This window comes from Phycodurus eques, chromosome 19 (genome assembly GCF_024500275.1).
Source record: "Phycodurus eques isolate BA_2022a chromosome 19, UOR_Pequ_1.1, whole genome shotgun sequence".
Taxonomy (NCBI): Eukaryota; Metazoa; Chordata; class Actinopteri; order Syngnathiformes; family Syngnathidae; genus Phycodurus; species Phycodurus eques.
The window spans coordinates 3,336,335-3,353,559 of NC_084543.1; the positions used below are offsets into that span (position 1 = coordinate 3,336,335).

At 45.5% G+C, this 17,225-nt stretch overlaps 1 protein-coding gene across 3 annotated transcripts in view; it reads right to left on the reverse strand.

The window, feature by feature from the left end:
- Positions 1–13,964, reverse strand: part of myo1d (myosin 1D) — a 40,956-nt gene extending 26,992 nt beyond the window's left edge. Inside the window, exons 1-11 of one of the 3 annotated variants that reach the window (XM_061705533.1) lie at positions 13,512–13,964; positions 5,043–5,251; positions 3,960–4,053; positions 3,724–3,889; positions 3,544–3,597; positions 3,156–3,251; positions 2,614–2,730; positions 2,318–2,521; positions 2,076–2,221; positions 1,707–1,821; positions 1,446–1,616 (exon numbers count right to left, since the gene is read on the reverse strand). In XM_061705533.1, coding sequence (XP_061561517.1) covers positions 1,446–1,616; positions 1,707–1,821; positions 2,076–2,221; positions 2,318–2,521; positions 2,614–2,730; positions 3,156–3,251; positions 3,544–3,597; positions 3,724–3,889; positions 3,960–4,053; positions 5,043–5,251; positions 13,512–13,606 — 1,467 coding nt within the window. In that variant the 5' untranslated portion in view covers positions 13,607–13,964. The remainder of the gene's footprint in view (positions 1–1,445; positions 1,617–1,706; positions 1,822–2,075; positions 2,222–2,317; positions 2,522–2,613; positions 2,731–3,155; positions 3,252–3,543; positions 3,598–3,723; positions 3,890–3,959; positions 4,054–5,042; positions 5,252–13,511) is intronic. The other 2 variants (XM_061705535.1, XM_061705536.1) reach the window with 2 other exon arrangements.
- Positions 13,965–17,225: the final 3,261 nt, after the last annotated feature.

Consider the following 17,225-nt stretch of genomic DNA (forward strand, 5'->3'; position numbering starts at 1 on the left):
AAGGGCCTGAGATGGAAAAGTGACAAGAACAACACAGCCGAGCGGTACGTCAGCCATGACAGGTACGTGGTGTCAACGTAACAGGAAGCGGCTGCTATCGGTCGAGAAAAACACTGTTGAAGTCGTTTTTTTGTGTACCTTTTTTTTTTTTTTTTTTTTTAACTCAATTGTATGTATTGTTTTGTTTTTATTTAAATTGTATTTTCACAGAGGAAAGGCCAATATTTGACTGTTTAATTGTAGGGAAAAATACAGATCCATTACTCTTCTAACCTTGCGCTGGATTTTGGGAATCCCTGTTGTGTGGTAATAATGAGTTACCGCTCTATCACAGTTACTTTTTCAGCATCGTGACAGCAGACATATTCCTTGTGCAGCTGGTATTTAAGTGCTATTTAACACAGCGAATAATTTCAATCTTAAATTAGGACAGCGAGTTCCAACCGCTGACGCGCCAAAATTACTATTACTCGTTGGTTCGAAAATTGGAGGCTCAGTGGACGAGTGGTTTGCACAGCGGCGTCACGGTTGTGCGATTGGGGGTTTGAGTCTGGGCTTCCGGGTTCTCTGCAGGCACTCCGGCTTTCTCCTACACATTGGAGACTCAAAATTGTCCACGTGTAGATGATAAAGGGATGGGGGGGGGGGGGGGGGGGGGGGCGCATGAGAAGAAAGTGTTAGTGGGGGTGAAGATGATGCGGGACCACTGGGTCAGTAGCTGGTGGTCTTGAAAGTCAGGTAACAGGTGCAGGAAGTACCCGAGATTAATGTACGCTTCAAAATCATCTCCTCCTCAAAGTTGAGAGGAAGCGATGATAGGAGCCGGCATATCAGGACAACGAATAATAAAATCCTCGCATTGTCATCTGCGTTCTTTAACGCTGAATTCTGCCTTCATGGATGACCTTTCTGTCTTGCGATGTTTTCCAAGCACTTATCAGCAGCACTGCATCACACCCTCCCATTGGCTCACAGTGACGTCACCCCAAGGGCTCTCTTCACATTCTTTTCCTGACAGCTGCTGCCCCCTGGTGTACAGATGGCGTAAGAGCAACGGTTCTCTTGACACCTTTAGTTATTAAGTGGTGACCCACTTTTTTATTTTGTATTTTTATTGACACTGATCTATTCTTTTCAGTAAAGTCCCTCACCTAATACGTTCTGGAGTGGAACTTGGTATGGTGCAAACGCATACCGAATACGAGCACTTGCACCATGACATCCCAACGAATAACATTTGTGACAGTGGCAACTGAGTCTGCCTTCTGACCACATATTCGTACGCCACTTGGCAAGCATGTTGATTGCGCGTCATTCGTAACCTCAAAACACCCTATGTCGGTGCCATTGTAAACTGAGGACTTTTTTTTATTTTTTACTACCCGTCTGTGACCAAGCAGTTGAGAATTACTGGTTTAGAGGAACTAAACAGAGTTTTTGGGTACCTTGCGGCTGGTGTAGTGAGCGTGTTTGGCCAGCTTGCCATTGAGTCCCTGCAGGAAAAGCTCATCGGTGACTTTGCCCACGTTCATGCAGGCTTCGTCCAGCACAGAGAAGATGCCCTTATGCTGCTGCTCTACCAGGTCCACAATGATCTGGTTGTTGAAGAAGTCGATCTGACGGACGGCAGGACACGAAAAATGTGAGCAAAGGAAGAACTACTTTATATGTTACGTGTACACAAAAGTGCTGTGAGCAGAGCGCACGTGTTTCCACGGGATGCCTTCTCGCTGGTACTCCTCCTGCTCCTGCTTTAACACCAGCTGGATGAAGAGCTGCTGCAGCTTCTCGTTGCAATAGTTGATGCAGAACTGCTCAAAGCTGACACAAACAAACAAACAAAACAAAAAAAACATGTTTTGTGATGCCACCTGCATTACAAAGTACAGGGAACATGTTCGTGGTTAGGCATTTGCGAATTCGCCTGTTTGCGGATTTGTTTTTGGAACCTATCCTCCGTTACTAGCTGAAAGTGATTCGCCTGTGCTCAGACCAAAACCTATCTAATGCAGAAATACTTCTTTGGCGCCATCCGGTGGCATCTTTAGGCAATACTGCTGCTGGACGTCTCAAACCTGTTGTTCTGGAAGATCTCAAAGCCATAGATGTCCAGAACCCCAATGACCGTGTTCTTCCCGTGAACCCTGGCATCGTAGTTTTTCACCTGGATGATGTCGTTGATGCGTCCCACAATCCAACAGAAGAGACGCTCGTACATGGCCTGATGATGATGATGATGATGATGATGATGATGACAAACAAAAAGGTGAGCAGAGAAAATTGGGACGACCATTGTGAGCGGGTGACCGTGCGTCACCTTAGCAAGGGCGTCGCGCCCGTAGCCGGCCTCTTGCGCCGTGTGCTGCTTCTCGATGACGTCGCGACCCGTGGCCACAGTGCGGAACAGCAGAGCCTTCTCCACGTTGTCCCGCTTGGTGGACAGCAGCTCGGCCATGATCGACACCAGCTTGGTGGTCTCGATCAGCGTCACGTCGCCGTCCACACCGAACGTCAAGTTCCCCTGAGAGACGGAGAGAAAGCAAGAGCGAGTGTGTCATTTGTCAAATATTGTGCTCACAAGTTCGGGAATCACACCAGGAAAGGGAACGTTACCAGGTGCAAGATGGTGGCCTGGATCTTGTAAGCCGTCAGGACCTCATCCCCCGTGAAGCCGATCACTTTCATGGCGTCGGCCACGGCTTTGAAATCAGCGCCGTCATTGATGCATGACTGCAGACATAAAGCAGAAGTTATCAATTTAATATTTTCCAATCATATATAATAACTAAATTATTATTACTATATAAAGTAATAAAGAGCATGATAAATCGGTATATATGATCGATGACTGTTGCGCTATTGGAGTGTGATGGCGTCAATAAGCGTGTGCGGTTGTGACATCTTGTGATAAAAGAATTTCTCTACTTCCAGCTACCAGCAGAAAGCGCATTTACAGTAATCTCCCACCCGTTTGCAATTTCACCTATTTGCGTTTTTCGGCGGGAACCCATCCTCGGTTATTCAGCCAAGGAACACATTTCATATTTCAACTTCCGGACCAACAAAGTAAAACTAAATACGTTTGACGTAGTTGTTGGGAATCACCGATCTACACAGTTAGACGGAACACGAGTTAGACGAATGTAACAAATTACCTTTAGCTGGCCGCCCACTTTGATGTAGTTGTAGCTTTTGGGGTCCCTTTGGACATGGAGAGAACGCAGCAGCGCATCAGGAGCTCCTCTCAGCAGCTTGTCCGCAAGAAACACAAATATTGAATTTCAAGGACCTTTTTCTGTCACAGCAAAGCCCATATACGCAACTAACAAGTTAAGTTAAGGGTATCGGGCATTGGGTTGACATTTCAAACAACCCTGAAATGCATTATAACCTTGACAGGCGAACTTAATTTGTTATGTAAACTTTGGAATGCACATGTGCAACCGTTCAATGTTAATGTGCTTTTCTGCCAACTTGCTGTTCTCTAACAGGAAGCTGAATAGCAAAATTCCCAACAGCGTAAGTAAACGCACGCACTTTTACCTGGTAGAAAGAGTGAAAGCTCCGCTCTCCTTCTTGCTGGACAATCACTCTGGACTGGCGGAACAAATGAACAGCATAGTATTTATTGTCACCATGACAACGGTCAGCAGTTAATCTGAGGCAATGAAAAAAGACGACTGACGGAGTTGTAGGATAGCCACAGACTGGAGACGTCCTTACCTTCTCTAGCAGGTAGTTGCTGATGTGGCCGCCGATGGGGTCTCCCTTGAAGTCGAAGTTGATGTCCATGTACTTGCCGAAGCGGCTGGAGTTGTCGTTGCGGTTGGTCTTCGCGTTCCCGAAAGCCTCCAGGACGCAGTTGGACTTGAGCAGCATGTTCTTCACCCTGCCAGGGACACGGCGGCCGGTCAGCGTGCTTGCCACACGTTGGCTTTCCGAATAAGTGCCTCCCTCACCTCTCAACCTCAGCCCGCTGGTTGGGGTTGGTGATAGCGGCGATGTACTGCATGATGTACTTGCTGGCTTCCGTCTTTCCGGCCCCGCTTTCCCCTACAACAAAAGGCAACAAGCAAACATTTGCTATTCAAGCACATGACTCGCCTTAACTAAAACAGAAGGGATTTTCCAAAGTCAAACCCCAGAGTGTCTTTAAATATGGGATACAATTATATTAGGAGTCTATAATTTCAGTTTATTTGGCTGCCAAATGGAAGAAGCAGACCTCAAGAAGCGAGGTGTAGCCGTCTCTCCGACCACTGGGTGTCGCTTAATCCCCATTGTGCCCACATGAAATATTTTTACTTGGTATGTTTTGATTGTAGTAACTTTTAATGCCAAAAAAAATGGATGGCTTGAATAAGCTTGAAGCTCTCCTCCTGAAATAGAAACGGCATCCTTAATGTATTAAATGTACGCTTATAAGACCTTAGAATTGTAACTCCCGTTCCACTTTAAGCCAGGTTGCGTTTGAAGGCTGATGACGTCATAATGGCAAATTTGACCTTCCGTGCCCACTTTTTGGCTGGTGTACTTGGAATCAAAAGTTTTACCTAAATTGATTACATTTATGCGAGTAAAACTTCCAAGAGCAGCATCCAAAGGGATGCATGTGAAGGCTTGTCCCAATTCTAAGGCTCCTTCAAATGTTTACACTGCTGCTGTCCCTCACATCCAGCAAACTAGTCTTCTTATTGAAATAGATTATAGGGTTACGTCAGCATAGTGCTCAAGTGGTTAGCACGTCTGCCTCACATTTCTGAGGTTTGGGGTTTGAATCTGGACTGCGGCAGTTTACGCGGCCTCCCACGGCTTCCTCCCACATTCCACAACCAAACATGTCAGGTTCACTGAAGACTTATGAATTGTCCATAGGTGCGAATGTGAATGTTCATCTGTAGGTGTCCTGTGATTGGCTGACAATCAGTCCAGGGTGCACCCCGCCTCTCGGCCGAAGTCGGCTCGGACAGGCTCCAGCTCAAGTGCGACTCTACTGAGGATAAGCCATGTAGAAAATATGGAGGTTAATACCGGTCTCGTACCCGAGATGACGATACAGGTGTCTTTGTTGCGTCTCTTCATGGCTTTGTAGGCGGCGTCGGCGATGGCGAAGAGGTGCGGCGGCCTCTCGTAGAGCTCGCGGCCTTTGTACTGCTCCACCACGTCGCGGCCGTAGATGTTCATGGCGCGGTAAGGGTTGACCGACACCACCACCTCGCCGATGTAACTGTAGATTCTTCCCTTCTCGAACCTGCAGACCAACACGGACGTTAAGGAACAGACTTTTAAAAGCTATTTCGAGGACACTTCCACGAACTTTAAGACCTCTCTTTGACTCAATATTACCGCCATGAGGACTATCATTTTAAAGTGATTGAAGAGTCGTAATTAAGAAGACAAATGTATTCATGTTATTGTGTCAGTGGGATTGTAGCAGCAGATTTAAGGTTCATGCGTAATTAAGGGTTGAAAATTGGCAGATGTACTTCGCAAACACGCTGGATAACGCGTTATCTACCGAGGGGAGGACAAATTTTCCTGCATGATAAACATCAACTTTATTGAATAGCATAAAATGTTAATATATAACCCAGAGATAATCAAACTCTTTCATGTTTAGTACAACAGGACAATCTGGTATATGCGCAACCTAATTGGACATTCGGCAAAACGGGTCGAAGCACTTTCTCCCGTTTCGGACGAATGGCGAAGGAGACCAGATCAAAGCAACCGGAGAAACAGTCTCTTTTTTAACAAGAGATGTCACCACAGCGACCCCAAAGATTACAAAATTCAATGTTTAGGCTTTGTTCATGTTCACAAATATCATATCATATTTGCATTAATAAATCTTATCCATGTATTTAACTTTTGTCCAAAGACACCAGCCATAAAGAAAGTTTGGCTTCAAACAGTCTTGTAATCTATTGTAGCCACGCTCGTCAGCTATCCCGTTTTTCGAGGAGAGTCATAACTCAGTGATGTTCCGCATATCGCGGATTCTGACCAGGACGTTCATGCAGCAAACAGTTGCAGCTAGGCTCTTAAGTGTGGAAGCGGAAAGCCTCAATGACAGAATGGTGGTTAGCATCTTAGCATGTCTTGAGTTTGGATCGAAGCTGTGGCCTCCCCGTGTGGAGTTGGCTACTCTGGCTTCCTCCCACGTTCCCGAAAACATGCATTTTAGGTTCATTGAAGACTAAATTGTTCAAAGGTGTGACTGTGAGTGGGAACGCTCGTTTGTTTTGATGTACCCTGCGATTGGCTGGTGACGAATCCGGGGTGTACATCGACCTCTCCTTCAAAGTCAGCTGGGATATAGGCTCCAGCTGACTTTGAACGAAAATCTCTCGAGAAAGGCTGCTGGATCCGTCATCATTTAGGAAGTAAGCCCTTTGTGCCTTTTCCGCCATCCTTCCCTCGCACTCCTCCAGGCCGGCAAATGAGCTCCTTCCGCCTTCCTCTTCCAAAAAGCAATCGGATCCCGGCTGGTCGGCACAGAAGAAGAAGAATGGCCTCTTTCTTCCCCGCTGCCTAACGTCTGCTGCCCCCTGACAAACAAGCCGGGAGTGGGGGGGGACGGGAACTTAATTCAGCAACGTCCTCACGGGCGTGTGTGAAGTCTGTCACAGGAGCCAGCCAAGTTCTGGAAACTAACATAACGACTTGCCAAATAGTGATACAGGATGTTTCAACGCTGCTGACTATTGCCAAATGCTGGCAACCAAACAATAATGATGTCAGGTAGCAGGGGCCGCACCTTGCTAACATTAGCAGCATGCTAAAACACCTCCTTGGCAGCCGGACCAGAACGAGAGCATTGTTTGCTAACAAGCGCCATTGTGCCCTGGCTCGCCGCAACCGCCGGGAGGCCGCCGTGCGCCCGCTCCATTGTTCGGCCGTCAATCGGTCGTCTTTGTCTAAAAACGGACCCTCAACGTGCACGGACGACGTGGGCCAGCCGATGTAGCGAGCAACATACATGACAGATTTGGAGTATATGGTTCACAGGAACGTTACCCTGGAACTAGCTACCTTTTGATTGAATGTCTGATACGCGGGAGCTATAATCCGAATTCACTTCCAAGGTAGCGTGAACTAGGGGTGCAACGATTAATCCAAGTTGCTGCAATGGTGGTGAGCCAGGAGGAAAGAGTCTGTAAAAGACAGAGAATGCCCAAACGTTTGGGAATGTGCACCAAAACAGCACGTCAGCAAACGCCATCAACGGTATCGATGTTAATCAATTTAATATGGCTGACCATTTTGCTTGTTAGCAAGTATTGTAATACCCCCGCAAGTACTTGTAGTCAGGGATAGACACACACAGTGGCCGGTGCATTTTCAAGTTCTTTATTGAACGAAAAGTAATACAAACTTCGTACACAAGCTGCAGATGGCCACAACACACGCCCTGTGACTCAACACAAGACGTCAACAGCCAGCCAACTCCACACTCTCATTCGCTGACACCCACGTCAGTCACCGGGCCAGCCGCTGCCATTTTAAGCCATACACACTCAAAAGTCACAGATACTACAGTAGAACGTGAGGATGATGACCCAAGTGAGCAAAACCCGCACAACACGCACATTGTTACTGTGTTGAATAACCCAAAATCCTTTTTTTTTTTTTTTTTTTTTTCTTTTATCCGATTACTCGAGTAATTGTTGGAAGTGTCATCTTGAAAAGGTTTCATTTTCATAACAAAGCTTCTATGGACAAAAGCATAGGGACACAGTTGTTAATCAACGAATCAGTCTATCAGCGGTTGGCCTCACTCTTAATTGAACATGTTATCGTTTGGTGTGGAAGAACAAGACCATCAAACACGGATGAACGGAGATGGCAAAAGAGCTCACAAAATCCTTCGAGAAGAGTTAACAGCAGTTTTACATTGAAGCTTTTGTCTTCTTCTTCTTCTTGTGTAGGAGGAGGTGGAAGAGGGAGAGGGAGGAGTGGGAAGAGTGGTGAGAAAATGTCATAAATGGCTTGGGCTCTTCCCAAAAGTTAACCATAAAAAAAGATCCACCCAGGCCAGACTGGAGCATGCGGTTCTGTGTGTGTGCATGCGCACACGCTTTTGTTGTTCTATCTTTGTGCTTCATATCTGCTCCGTACAAGAGAGAGAAAAAAAAAAAAAAAAAAAAAAAAAAAAAAAAAAGACTACGAGGAGCTCCTTTCTGTCTTCCTATTAAGACCGTGTGTGCGTGTGTTGATATGTGACTATGCTAAATTGGAATGCTGTACTCTCGTCACAGTGGTCTCTCATGGTTCACCACCCACCACAGAAAATTAAATAAAATGAAAGAACAAATAGTGTAATGTTTGCATGCGTCGCCATTCTTTTGTTTTGCTTGTTTTCATGCTATGATTAAAAAAAAAAAATGCCACCAGGTCATCCCTAATCTCTCTCTGTTTGTCATTCTAAATGAAAATGGAACAGATGGATTAGTTACTCTCTATCTGAAGCCTACAAGACCTTCTCATCTTTGTTCATAGCAACAGGTGTTTGACAGGCTTGCTCTTCCACACCAAACTCCTCCAAGCATGCCTTTGCAGACCTGGGAACACCAAAGTAACTTATCCATACTATTCCCACAAAGTTGGAAGCATTGAACTGTTTGAGTACATTTTGATAAGATCTAGAGTTAAGACTGGCTCCTGGACCAATCTCTGATTATTTGATTGTCCCAATTATATCGCCCGCATAGTATGTTTTATATGACATCGGGGGTCCACGTTGGCGTGCGTTCATCCCGCACGTGCGGCTATGGTTTCAACTTCAGAGTCATGTCAGGCATTACGAAGCACGAGGAGATAATCTGCGTGTGTTCCACTTCATCACAGTCGCTCTTGTTTGGAGTCAGAGGGGCTTATCCTGATCTCCGCAGATGCCGCCGGATTGGCACGTGATGGCTGTCGAAACTAGAGCTGCGTGTAAAAGGATCCAAAGATTGCACCACCCTACACACAATCAGCAAGTTCAATTAAGACAACAATCCTCTGGGGAGGGTGGAAGGGGCACCAAGGCCTGATGCAGAAGCTGATGTTTGCACTACGGGGGGGGAAGACCAGAGATCTCAATCAAGAGCCAGAAAGGATCAGCGGACTAAATTTAATAATGATTACACGCTCTCTCAAGAGGGAGAGAGTGTGTGTGTGTGTGTGTGTGTGTTTGCTGAGTCAGCAGCTAGTGTCCCCCACTGGCGGACAAGACAACTACATAATGACATCATGTCAAGAAGAACAAGAAGGCCTCAGTGGAGAAGCGTCGCATCAGTGTCCTCAATCCCTCAATTTACAAGCAATTTCCGATACATTTTTAGGCTTTTCCTGCACCGCAAAGATATGCTAATGACCACAGCCGACTGTCGAGACCCACACGTGCACCATGTATGCAGTTCTATCAAGTGTAAGTGATGTAACAGAAGTCTTTTTGCGAGTGCTGCTCTACTTATTTGGGGAGGAGGGTTGGGTTTGGGTTGGGGGGGAGGGGAGGGGGCTGCAGAATAAAGCAACACGAGCATGGCGCATGTTGACATAAGGACGCTAATGTGGTTCCGATTACACAGGCTCGTATGGAAATTCTTGCGGCGAGACTGGACGATCGCAGGCGAGCGGGCCCGCCGGGCAAGAATCCGTCTGTTGTCGAGGAGAGGCAGGAAATCTCCAGGCGGGCCCAGACTGAGTTCTGAACAGACATCCTTCGCCGTGGAGAAAATCCTGACTTTATCGAGCGGATTCGGGTGGATCCGGCGGCATACGGGAGGCGGCCCGTGCGCACTATCGAGGCGCTGGTCCGCTATGGATTTTATTGCCGAGGAGGCCCAAAGGAGAGAAAGTCAACAAGGCTGCTTTAGCTGATAAGACTGGTACAAAAGGACAAACCCCGCACGTCACATGCTCAAATTGAGTGCCCTGCGCAGAATGAGGAGGAAAGACAAAGGTCGCACATACAGTTGGACTTTGTACCAGCCTACGACGATATGGATTTTTACTTCAATGTTTGCACAGGCGACATAAAAGAAGTCTCCGGCCATATCATTGAAACACACGGCCATGCTGTCAAGCACTGGTCAAAGCAACAGGTGGCACAATAACCATCAAACTGTAAGCTCATTGATTTTAAGCCAATCAGAAGCCTGGAGACAGTCCTCCCCAGAAAAGACACATTAGCAAAAATGTTTCAAAGCTACTTTGATAAAGCGAATCCCAGAAGGGAAGCAAAAATGTCAGTCATTCGCTTTTTATACAAGCGTTTGGGTTGGGTAAATCAGTTAAAATTGGAAATCAAAGTTTTGTTCCCAAAATATACGTCTTATTTTAAGACCATATTGCCCAGCCCTACTTTGCAGTGAGCTAAAATGGAGTGTGTATGACAGTATATAATGCCAAAATACGGAAAATGGAAAAAAAAGTTTTGAGTTTGGTCCAAAGTGCACAACCCCACCCGTGTCACATGACCGCTTTGATGGCTTTGTGCGGGACGAGGATGAAAGAGGAAGGTGGTCCTTAACCCAGCGAGAGAAAACTGTGAGCAGCGGCATGGTCAGGGGGTAAACGCCGGCTTTCACTTTCCTTCCTGTCTAAGGTCAAATCACTCCGGGCTCTCAGAAAGTCATTGGCACACAAGTCTCAGTGTGAATGAAAAAAAATGTAATTCGACTGGAAGAGCAAGCTAGAGTATGTTGTGGAAACATTGCTGGCTGCTGGTTGGTGGCGCATACTAGTGCCAGAGGCTGCTGGCCCCGCCCCCTTCCCGGGACTTCCTGCAAGACTAAAACAAACAGCCGATCCTGTAATTATTTGCTTTGCAAGCCGCTGCCTTATAAAGACATTCAGACCGGCGTCCAATCAGGAAAGAGAACTTTTATCCCGCCGGCCATCTGTCCCAAGGGAGCGGGCACTGCTTCACCCGCAAAAACCTTCTTTTTCCAAAGCAACATGGCGGGCGTGGAGTGATGCGGACGCTCAGCAGAAAAGTTATTCGGAGGTTGGGAGTCACTTAATTGAGGCTTGGGGGTGAACCAAAGCTCATCTCCGGGCCCACTTCCCGTCTAGATTGTCACCAGACTTGAACCGCTGGCCTGTGTCTTCACCAACACGGCATAAAACTAAACAGTTGTGCCCCCTGGGTCCACACGCTTGGAATACGGAGGGGGGAAAAAAAAAAAAAAAAAGAAGGGAAGCACTCCTGGCTGGTGACGCCTTCAGCAAATAACAATCTGCGCACGCCATCTCCGGACAGAGCTGAGGGGAAAACAAGCAGACAGAAACTGGCAACAGGCGGGAAAATGAGTCCCACCGTTGGCCCGCGAGCAGTCTGGCTACCGTGCCTGGGAAAACACTGTCAAGCTCTGCTTCATATATCAACTAGAAATGGATAAATCCCCATAATGTTTCCCATGAGATATCCATTCATTGTCGAGATATCTGATGACACACTTTTTAGGAGTGGAACGATACGTCAAAGTTAGATTCCATTTGTATCTCGTCCCCCAAAGAATAGGTGTATTTGTGAGTGCCGAACTGCAAATATGAAAGTGTCTTTGGTAGGTAGCACTGGAAGCGCATCCAGCTGTATCTAGATTGGGGCGGCACAAACTCTGGGAGTTGGAGGGGATTGGGGGGGGGGCGGTTTTGCCATTTCAAAGGCGACACAGGTTTGTGTGCACACAGAATATCGTGATTTTCGGTTTTGCTACTGTATCGATGTGCCGATTTAGACGATTCAACCCAATGAGACCAACCCTCTTGTTCTTAAGCATTTTAGAGCAAACCCCTTCCGATGAGCGAATCACCATTCGACACATTCAGTCACCGACTTGCAAATTTTTTTGGGGTCATATTTTTCAGTTCTTTCTGTAACACCCTGAGATGTTAACACCCTGCTCCAGATGGAAGTTTACAGCTGATCAGCTTATAACAGTACAAGTCACCTACATTAAGGTTTTGAACATTAAAAGGTATAAAACTAAGCGGCTGAATAAGACATAGTTTGAGACAAAAGCTGACAACAGAGTCAGTGTTGCCAACTTAGTGATCTGCTCGCTATATTATATATATACTTATACTACTATATATACTTATATATATGCAGTTTTTCTGACACCTCTAACAACTATTTTACAGAAGAAAAAGAAAGCGATTAGCGGATTTGAAGCGAAATACTCTCACATTTGTTTTGCGTACAACAAGAAAGGAGCCCAGTGGAAGGCAATCAGAGTTAAAAGTACTGAACACATTGCCAAAGACATTTTATACGGTGCAAAATTTTATACGGTGCAAAAGCAGCGATCTATGGACATGTTGGAAACTTTCGTACCAAGGTGTGTGCTTCCAATATTTTCCTGTCGGTCGCCTTGCCGCACCTGCAGAACTCTACGTGAGAAAAGAGCGTTGAGGGAGCTGGAGCACAGGCGGTGTTACTCTCCTCGAACATTGAGACCAGCTGCCCCCACGCAGTTTTGGACAGTTAATTTTATCATGTTAAAATTGTTGAACATTTAAAATGTTACTTTATGAAGGATCGAAAGGAGAAAGCTTTTGACGAAAGGGACATTTTCCCAAGAGGGAAGCACTTTTTAGGAGCAGCAGCTCTGCTCATCTGTAAGGACTTGCTTGGGCTTTGGGACTGGAGGCTCACGGTTCGAGTCTTACTGCGGACAAATTGTAAAAATGGCAACTAGTTGTTGGAGAGTCTGCTTCCTGGGTACTGTCGAGGTGCCTTTGAGCAAAGACACTGCCAACACCAGCCCCAGTTCAAGAGGTGCAGCACTGTTTGTGCGCCACTTTCCTGCTCACACATCTCCTTGCGTGCCTGCATGTGTGATTTGGTTCTCTGCGCGTGTGTGTACGTGTGGTTACTGTTTCAAACCCTCTTTGGTATCAGGAGAAATCAAGCAAATGCCAAAAAGGGAAATAAAACAAAGAGTAAAAGTTATTTTAAATAATGGCAATGTATTTTGTTACAGTTGTTTAAGTGTTTTTTTTTTTTTTTTTTTAAATCAAGTACAGTCCTGTTCAGTTGTATTAATTTAATCTATTATAATTGTTTGTACACATTTAAGTACAGTTTTCTTATTTAAGCTCATATTGCTCATCAAATTGTGCATAATGTTTTGGCTGCTTAATACACATTTTACTTCGTCTTTTGGATGAAAGCTTGGGCGTACTAAACTGCTGCATTTCAATGTGGGTCATTATTTGTGATATTTGGAGAGCCGAGCAGTATTTGAGGTGACACTTGGTATAAAAAGTTTGAAAACCTTCAAATAAAATTGAACGATATGGGAAAATAAGATTTTTGGCCCATGTTGGCTCAAAGCCCCATGGACGACCTGTCAATCAAAATGTGTCTTTGATGACGTCAAAACTTAAAAGGGTCGCTCCTTTAAGACGTCATACGAGCAACTGGGCTCCCACAAATGGAGTTTACGCTACAATGGAACACCTGTTGAAGCGAAGCCAAAGTTTATTTAAAAAAAAAAAAAAAGGGGGCCACTCACCTGAGCTTGAGGTTGGCCATGAAGTCCTCCATGGACACGTTGTCCAGGAGCACAAAGTCGGCCATGCCGAACTCGAGGCTCTCGTGTTCGGCCATCGTCTTTTGGGGGTCGTCGCCTTGACTTCTCGAAGCTCCGACGACGTCCGTCCGCAGGTGAGCGAGCCCTCCCTTACTCCTCCTGCTCCTCCTCCACGGGCTCCTCAACTTTCGACGCCAACTTTCCTGTGTGACAATTTAGTTTTTTTTTTCCCGCCCCTCTCTCGCGTTTAGGTGACTACCGACGCGTTCATGTCAAGTTCCAATTGCATCCTTGTCCCGTCATGAGCAGACCCTCCGTTCGTGGACGTCCGGGAGACTCTCGCAGCCAATAGGAACGCAGTTTGCCCACCTCAAGCCACGCCCCAAATGAAAGGGTAGTTTTTAATGTTTTTTTTTTTTTTTTTTTTTAAGCGACATTTTCTTTTATAACCCACAATTCCCCGTTTACTCTTCATACTTTGGCGATGATTGAGAAGTGGACCACGCCGAGATGGGAGGAGGGATTTTTTTTTTTTTTTTTTTTTTTTTTTGTGCAACCGCATTTGTCCGTAACCATAAAAGGAAAAAAAGTGGGCTTTTACCTCTGACTTTTAGCGGTCATTAACTGGATGGGCAACAAGAAGAAGAAGAAGAAGAAAAAAAACAGAAAAAAACTACTGGATCAGCAGGAAACTTGTTGCGTCGAATCAATGGCGGTGAAATTGCGCCATGTAGTGGACACTTCAGGGAAGTCATCCCATGACACAACACAAAAAGAGAGTCTGCCCTCTAGTGGTTCTCAAACGTTTTACATCTCACGAAATACTTGGCGCTCCAAGTACTACCACAATAATTCCAACGTTAAAATAGTCAGGTAGTTAATGTGCCCCTTTTTCGAATGCCAGGTTTTTGTGACATAAAATAGTGAGCCCAAGAGAAATCATTCATGTGTCCTATAACCTGTACAACTCAATTGGCAAAATAACAACTTTTTGAGGGGAAGTAAAAGTAAACAACAGAAATAATGTTTATAATGTATGCAGACCCTCTGATGACTGTTCAGAATGAACCAATCACATTCAAACTTGAAATGGAAGACAAGCACACACCTGCCACCATTGAATGTGCCTCTGATTAAACCTAAACAAGTCTCAGATGTTCTAGTTGGCTTTTCCTGACCTTTTTTTTTGGCCATCACCATGATTCAGTGTAGGTATGGTGTTTCTTTTTTTTTTTTGTGCCAAACATACCTTTCGGAACTAAGGTCAAAAAGTTCAACCTTGGTTTCAGTGGACTACAACAAAATCTCCCAAATACGTGGCTGCAGAACGCCGTGAGGAGGACATTAGGACATTAATGACACCAAATCCACCAGGTATGGAGGAGCCTGACATTGAGGGCTCTGTAAGTGACTGTTTAAATTTTGCACCGGTTCCTAAAATTAACGGAGCCAGTGCAAGAACAACAGAACGAGAATCTCTTTACAGTCTCTGTGTGACAGGTGCTCCAGGACTTTTGTTGCGTAATGGCTGAACTTTTCATGCTCCATCTGCCTCCCAGCTTCGGAGGAGTTCTGCTTGGCCCCGCGCAAAATGATGACAACAACCAGGAGGAGGAGATGACCATCTGCGGTCATGCTGGAGATGACATTTATGCAGCTTCACACTTACTCACAATAGTGTGCGTGTCATCAGCAGCAATCACCGTCTTCATGTGTCACATTCACACTCTTCTCCCGAGTTGCAACACTTCTTCATCGTGCAGAAGAGCAACGAGCCCGGCGTGAGATGGATCGGATGGCACGACCGGCCGGACGCCCGCTGCCGCATTCCGATCGATGCTGCGTTGGCCCGGTAGGTAGCAACTGTAAAGTGAGCTCCGCCTGACGTTCGCTCATTCATCGACGCCCGGCGGGCAGATGGCGGGAACACGTGCTGCGATGCCAGTAGGAGCGCGTCATCCGCACCGCACGTGGCAAGACGATACACCGTTAGGAACCCTTGCACGGTCCAAAAAAATGCTGCCTTTTACAAAGATGATAAGTTGGCGAATGATGCGGGAAGACGACTGTACGGTTGTGCCTCACCATGTCGCAGTTCATTTTTATGTAGAATTTTAAATCGTACATATTTAATTTTGTATCACAGATTTTTAAGTGTGAGCCAGGTGGAAAGAGACTGCGCGTCTACAGTAAAATAAACATTAGCAGCTCATTTAATAAAGTCGACTACTGCTAGTTGGAACAAATTGAAATCCTTGCACAGGTGGTCAAGGATAGACGCAGCCACCGGTGCACTTTCAATCGCTTTATTGAACAAACGGTAAGAAAACAAACATCAACCGACTCACAGTTAGCAACTTAACACCCAGAGCTATTCTGAGCCAACACGGCCAACGCTACACTCTCATTCGCTGACTCTGATGTCACTCAACAGGCCCCCCTCCCCCTTTTCAAGCTACACATATTCATAGTCACTGATACTACAGTGTAGAAAGTGAAGATGGCTACCTCAAGTGGACAAAAATAATACCTGCACCTCAAGCATATTTTGTATTGGTATTATGTATAAATGTTTAACTCATTCACTGCCAGCCTTCCCGGTTAACATGGATATTTGACTTCTACAGCCGTCAATGGCAAGTGAATGTGTTAAAACATACAGTACATCTAAAATAAATTGCGGGGGGTTCTAAAACGTAACCCCCGCGATAAACGAGGCTACTGCATCGTCATTCGCCAACTTTTTGAGTCACAGTTATTAGGCGCCATTTGCTAATGTTTGTAAAACAAACAAAACAAAACAAAAAGTGAGTGGCTCCCGCTGACCTGAACTGACGACACAAACTTGTGTTGCACTGCCAGATACACCCCGAAAGCTACAAGTTGGCTTGCCTTCACAAAGATAATTCAATTAAAACAAATAAAATTGAATTGACACGGGTTGTTGAGCAATGGTTCACAAGCAACAGTGGTAGTTAACATAATGACCGACGTGCAAGACCGCCCATTGATTGACCTAACGGTGGCTACAAAGTTGATGAGTGATTTTACAGTCAAGTCATTCAGGAAGACTAGACTCAATCTGCCAATTTTTTCACCACTGTTCATGCAGTCAGTATACTTGGTTGTGATTGGCCAGCATCTCATTCTTTGGCCCAAGTGTGTCATTTTCAAATATATATATCTATCTATCTATATATATATATATATATAGATATATATATCTTATATCTATCTATCTATATATATATATATATATATATATATATATATATAGATATATATATATATATATATAATTTTTTTATTATTATTATTAACTTCTGTATGGTATTTACACTATTTACAATCAAGGGGAGAGTGAAGTTATAAAAATAACATTTCACATAATAAAAATACCCACACTGCCGGTGATGGCGAGGGTGTCACATGACTGAAGTTTGTTGAAAGGCGTGCACAAGAATGGAGCAAACAAACACCACGAGTTGTTCACAGATGACGCTTTTGGGGCCCCTGCCGTCTCAGCAGCTCCCTCCCTCCTCGTGACCCGTCAACATGTCGCGCGGGACGGCGCCGCTCGTCGGACTCTCACCAGACATTTTCACATCCTCCGTTCTTCCCTGGCAAAAACGGCACGCTACTCCTAAGACTGAAGCGTGAGCGAGCAGGTTCTGGTCTTATTGGTCCACGATAGCG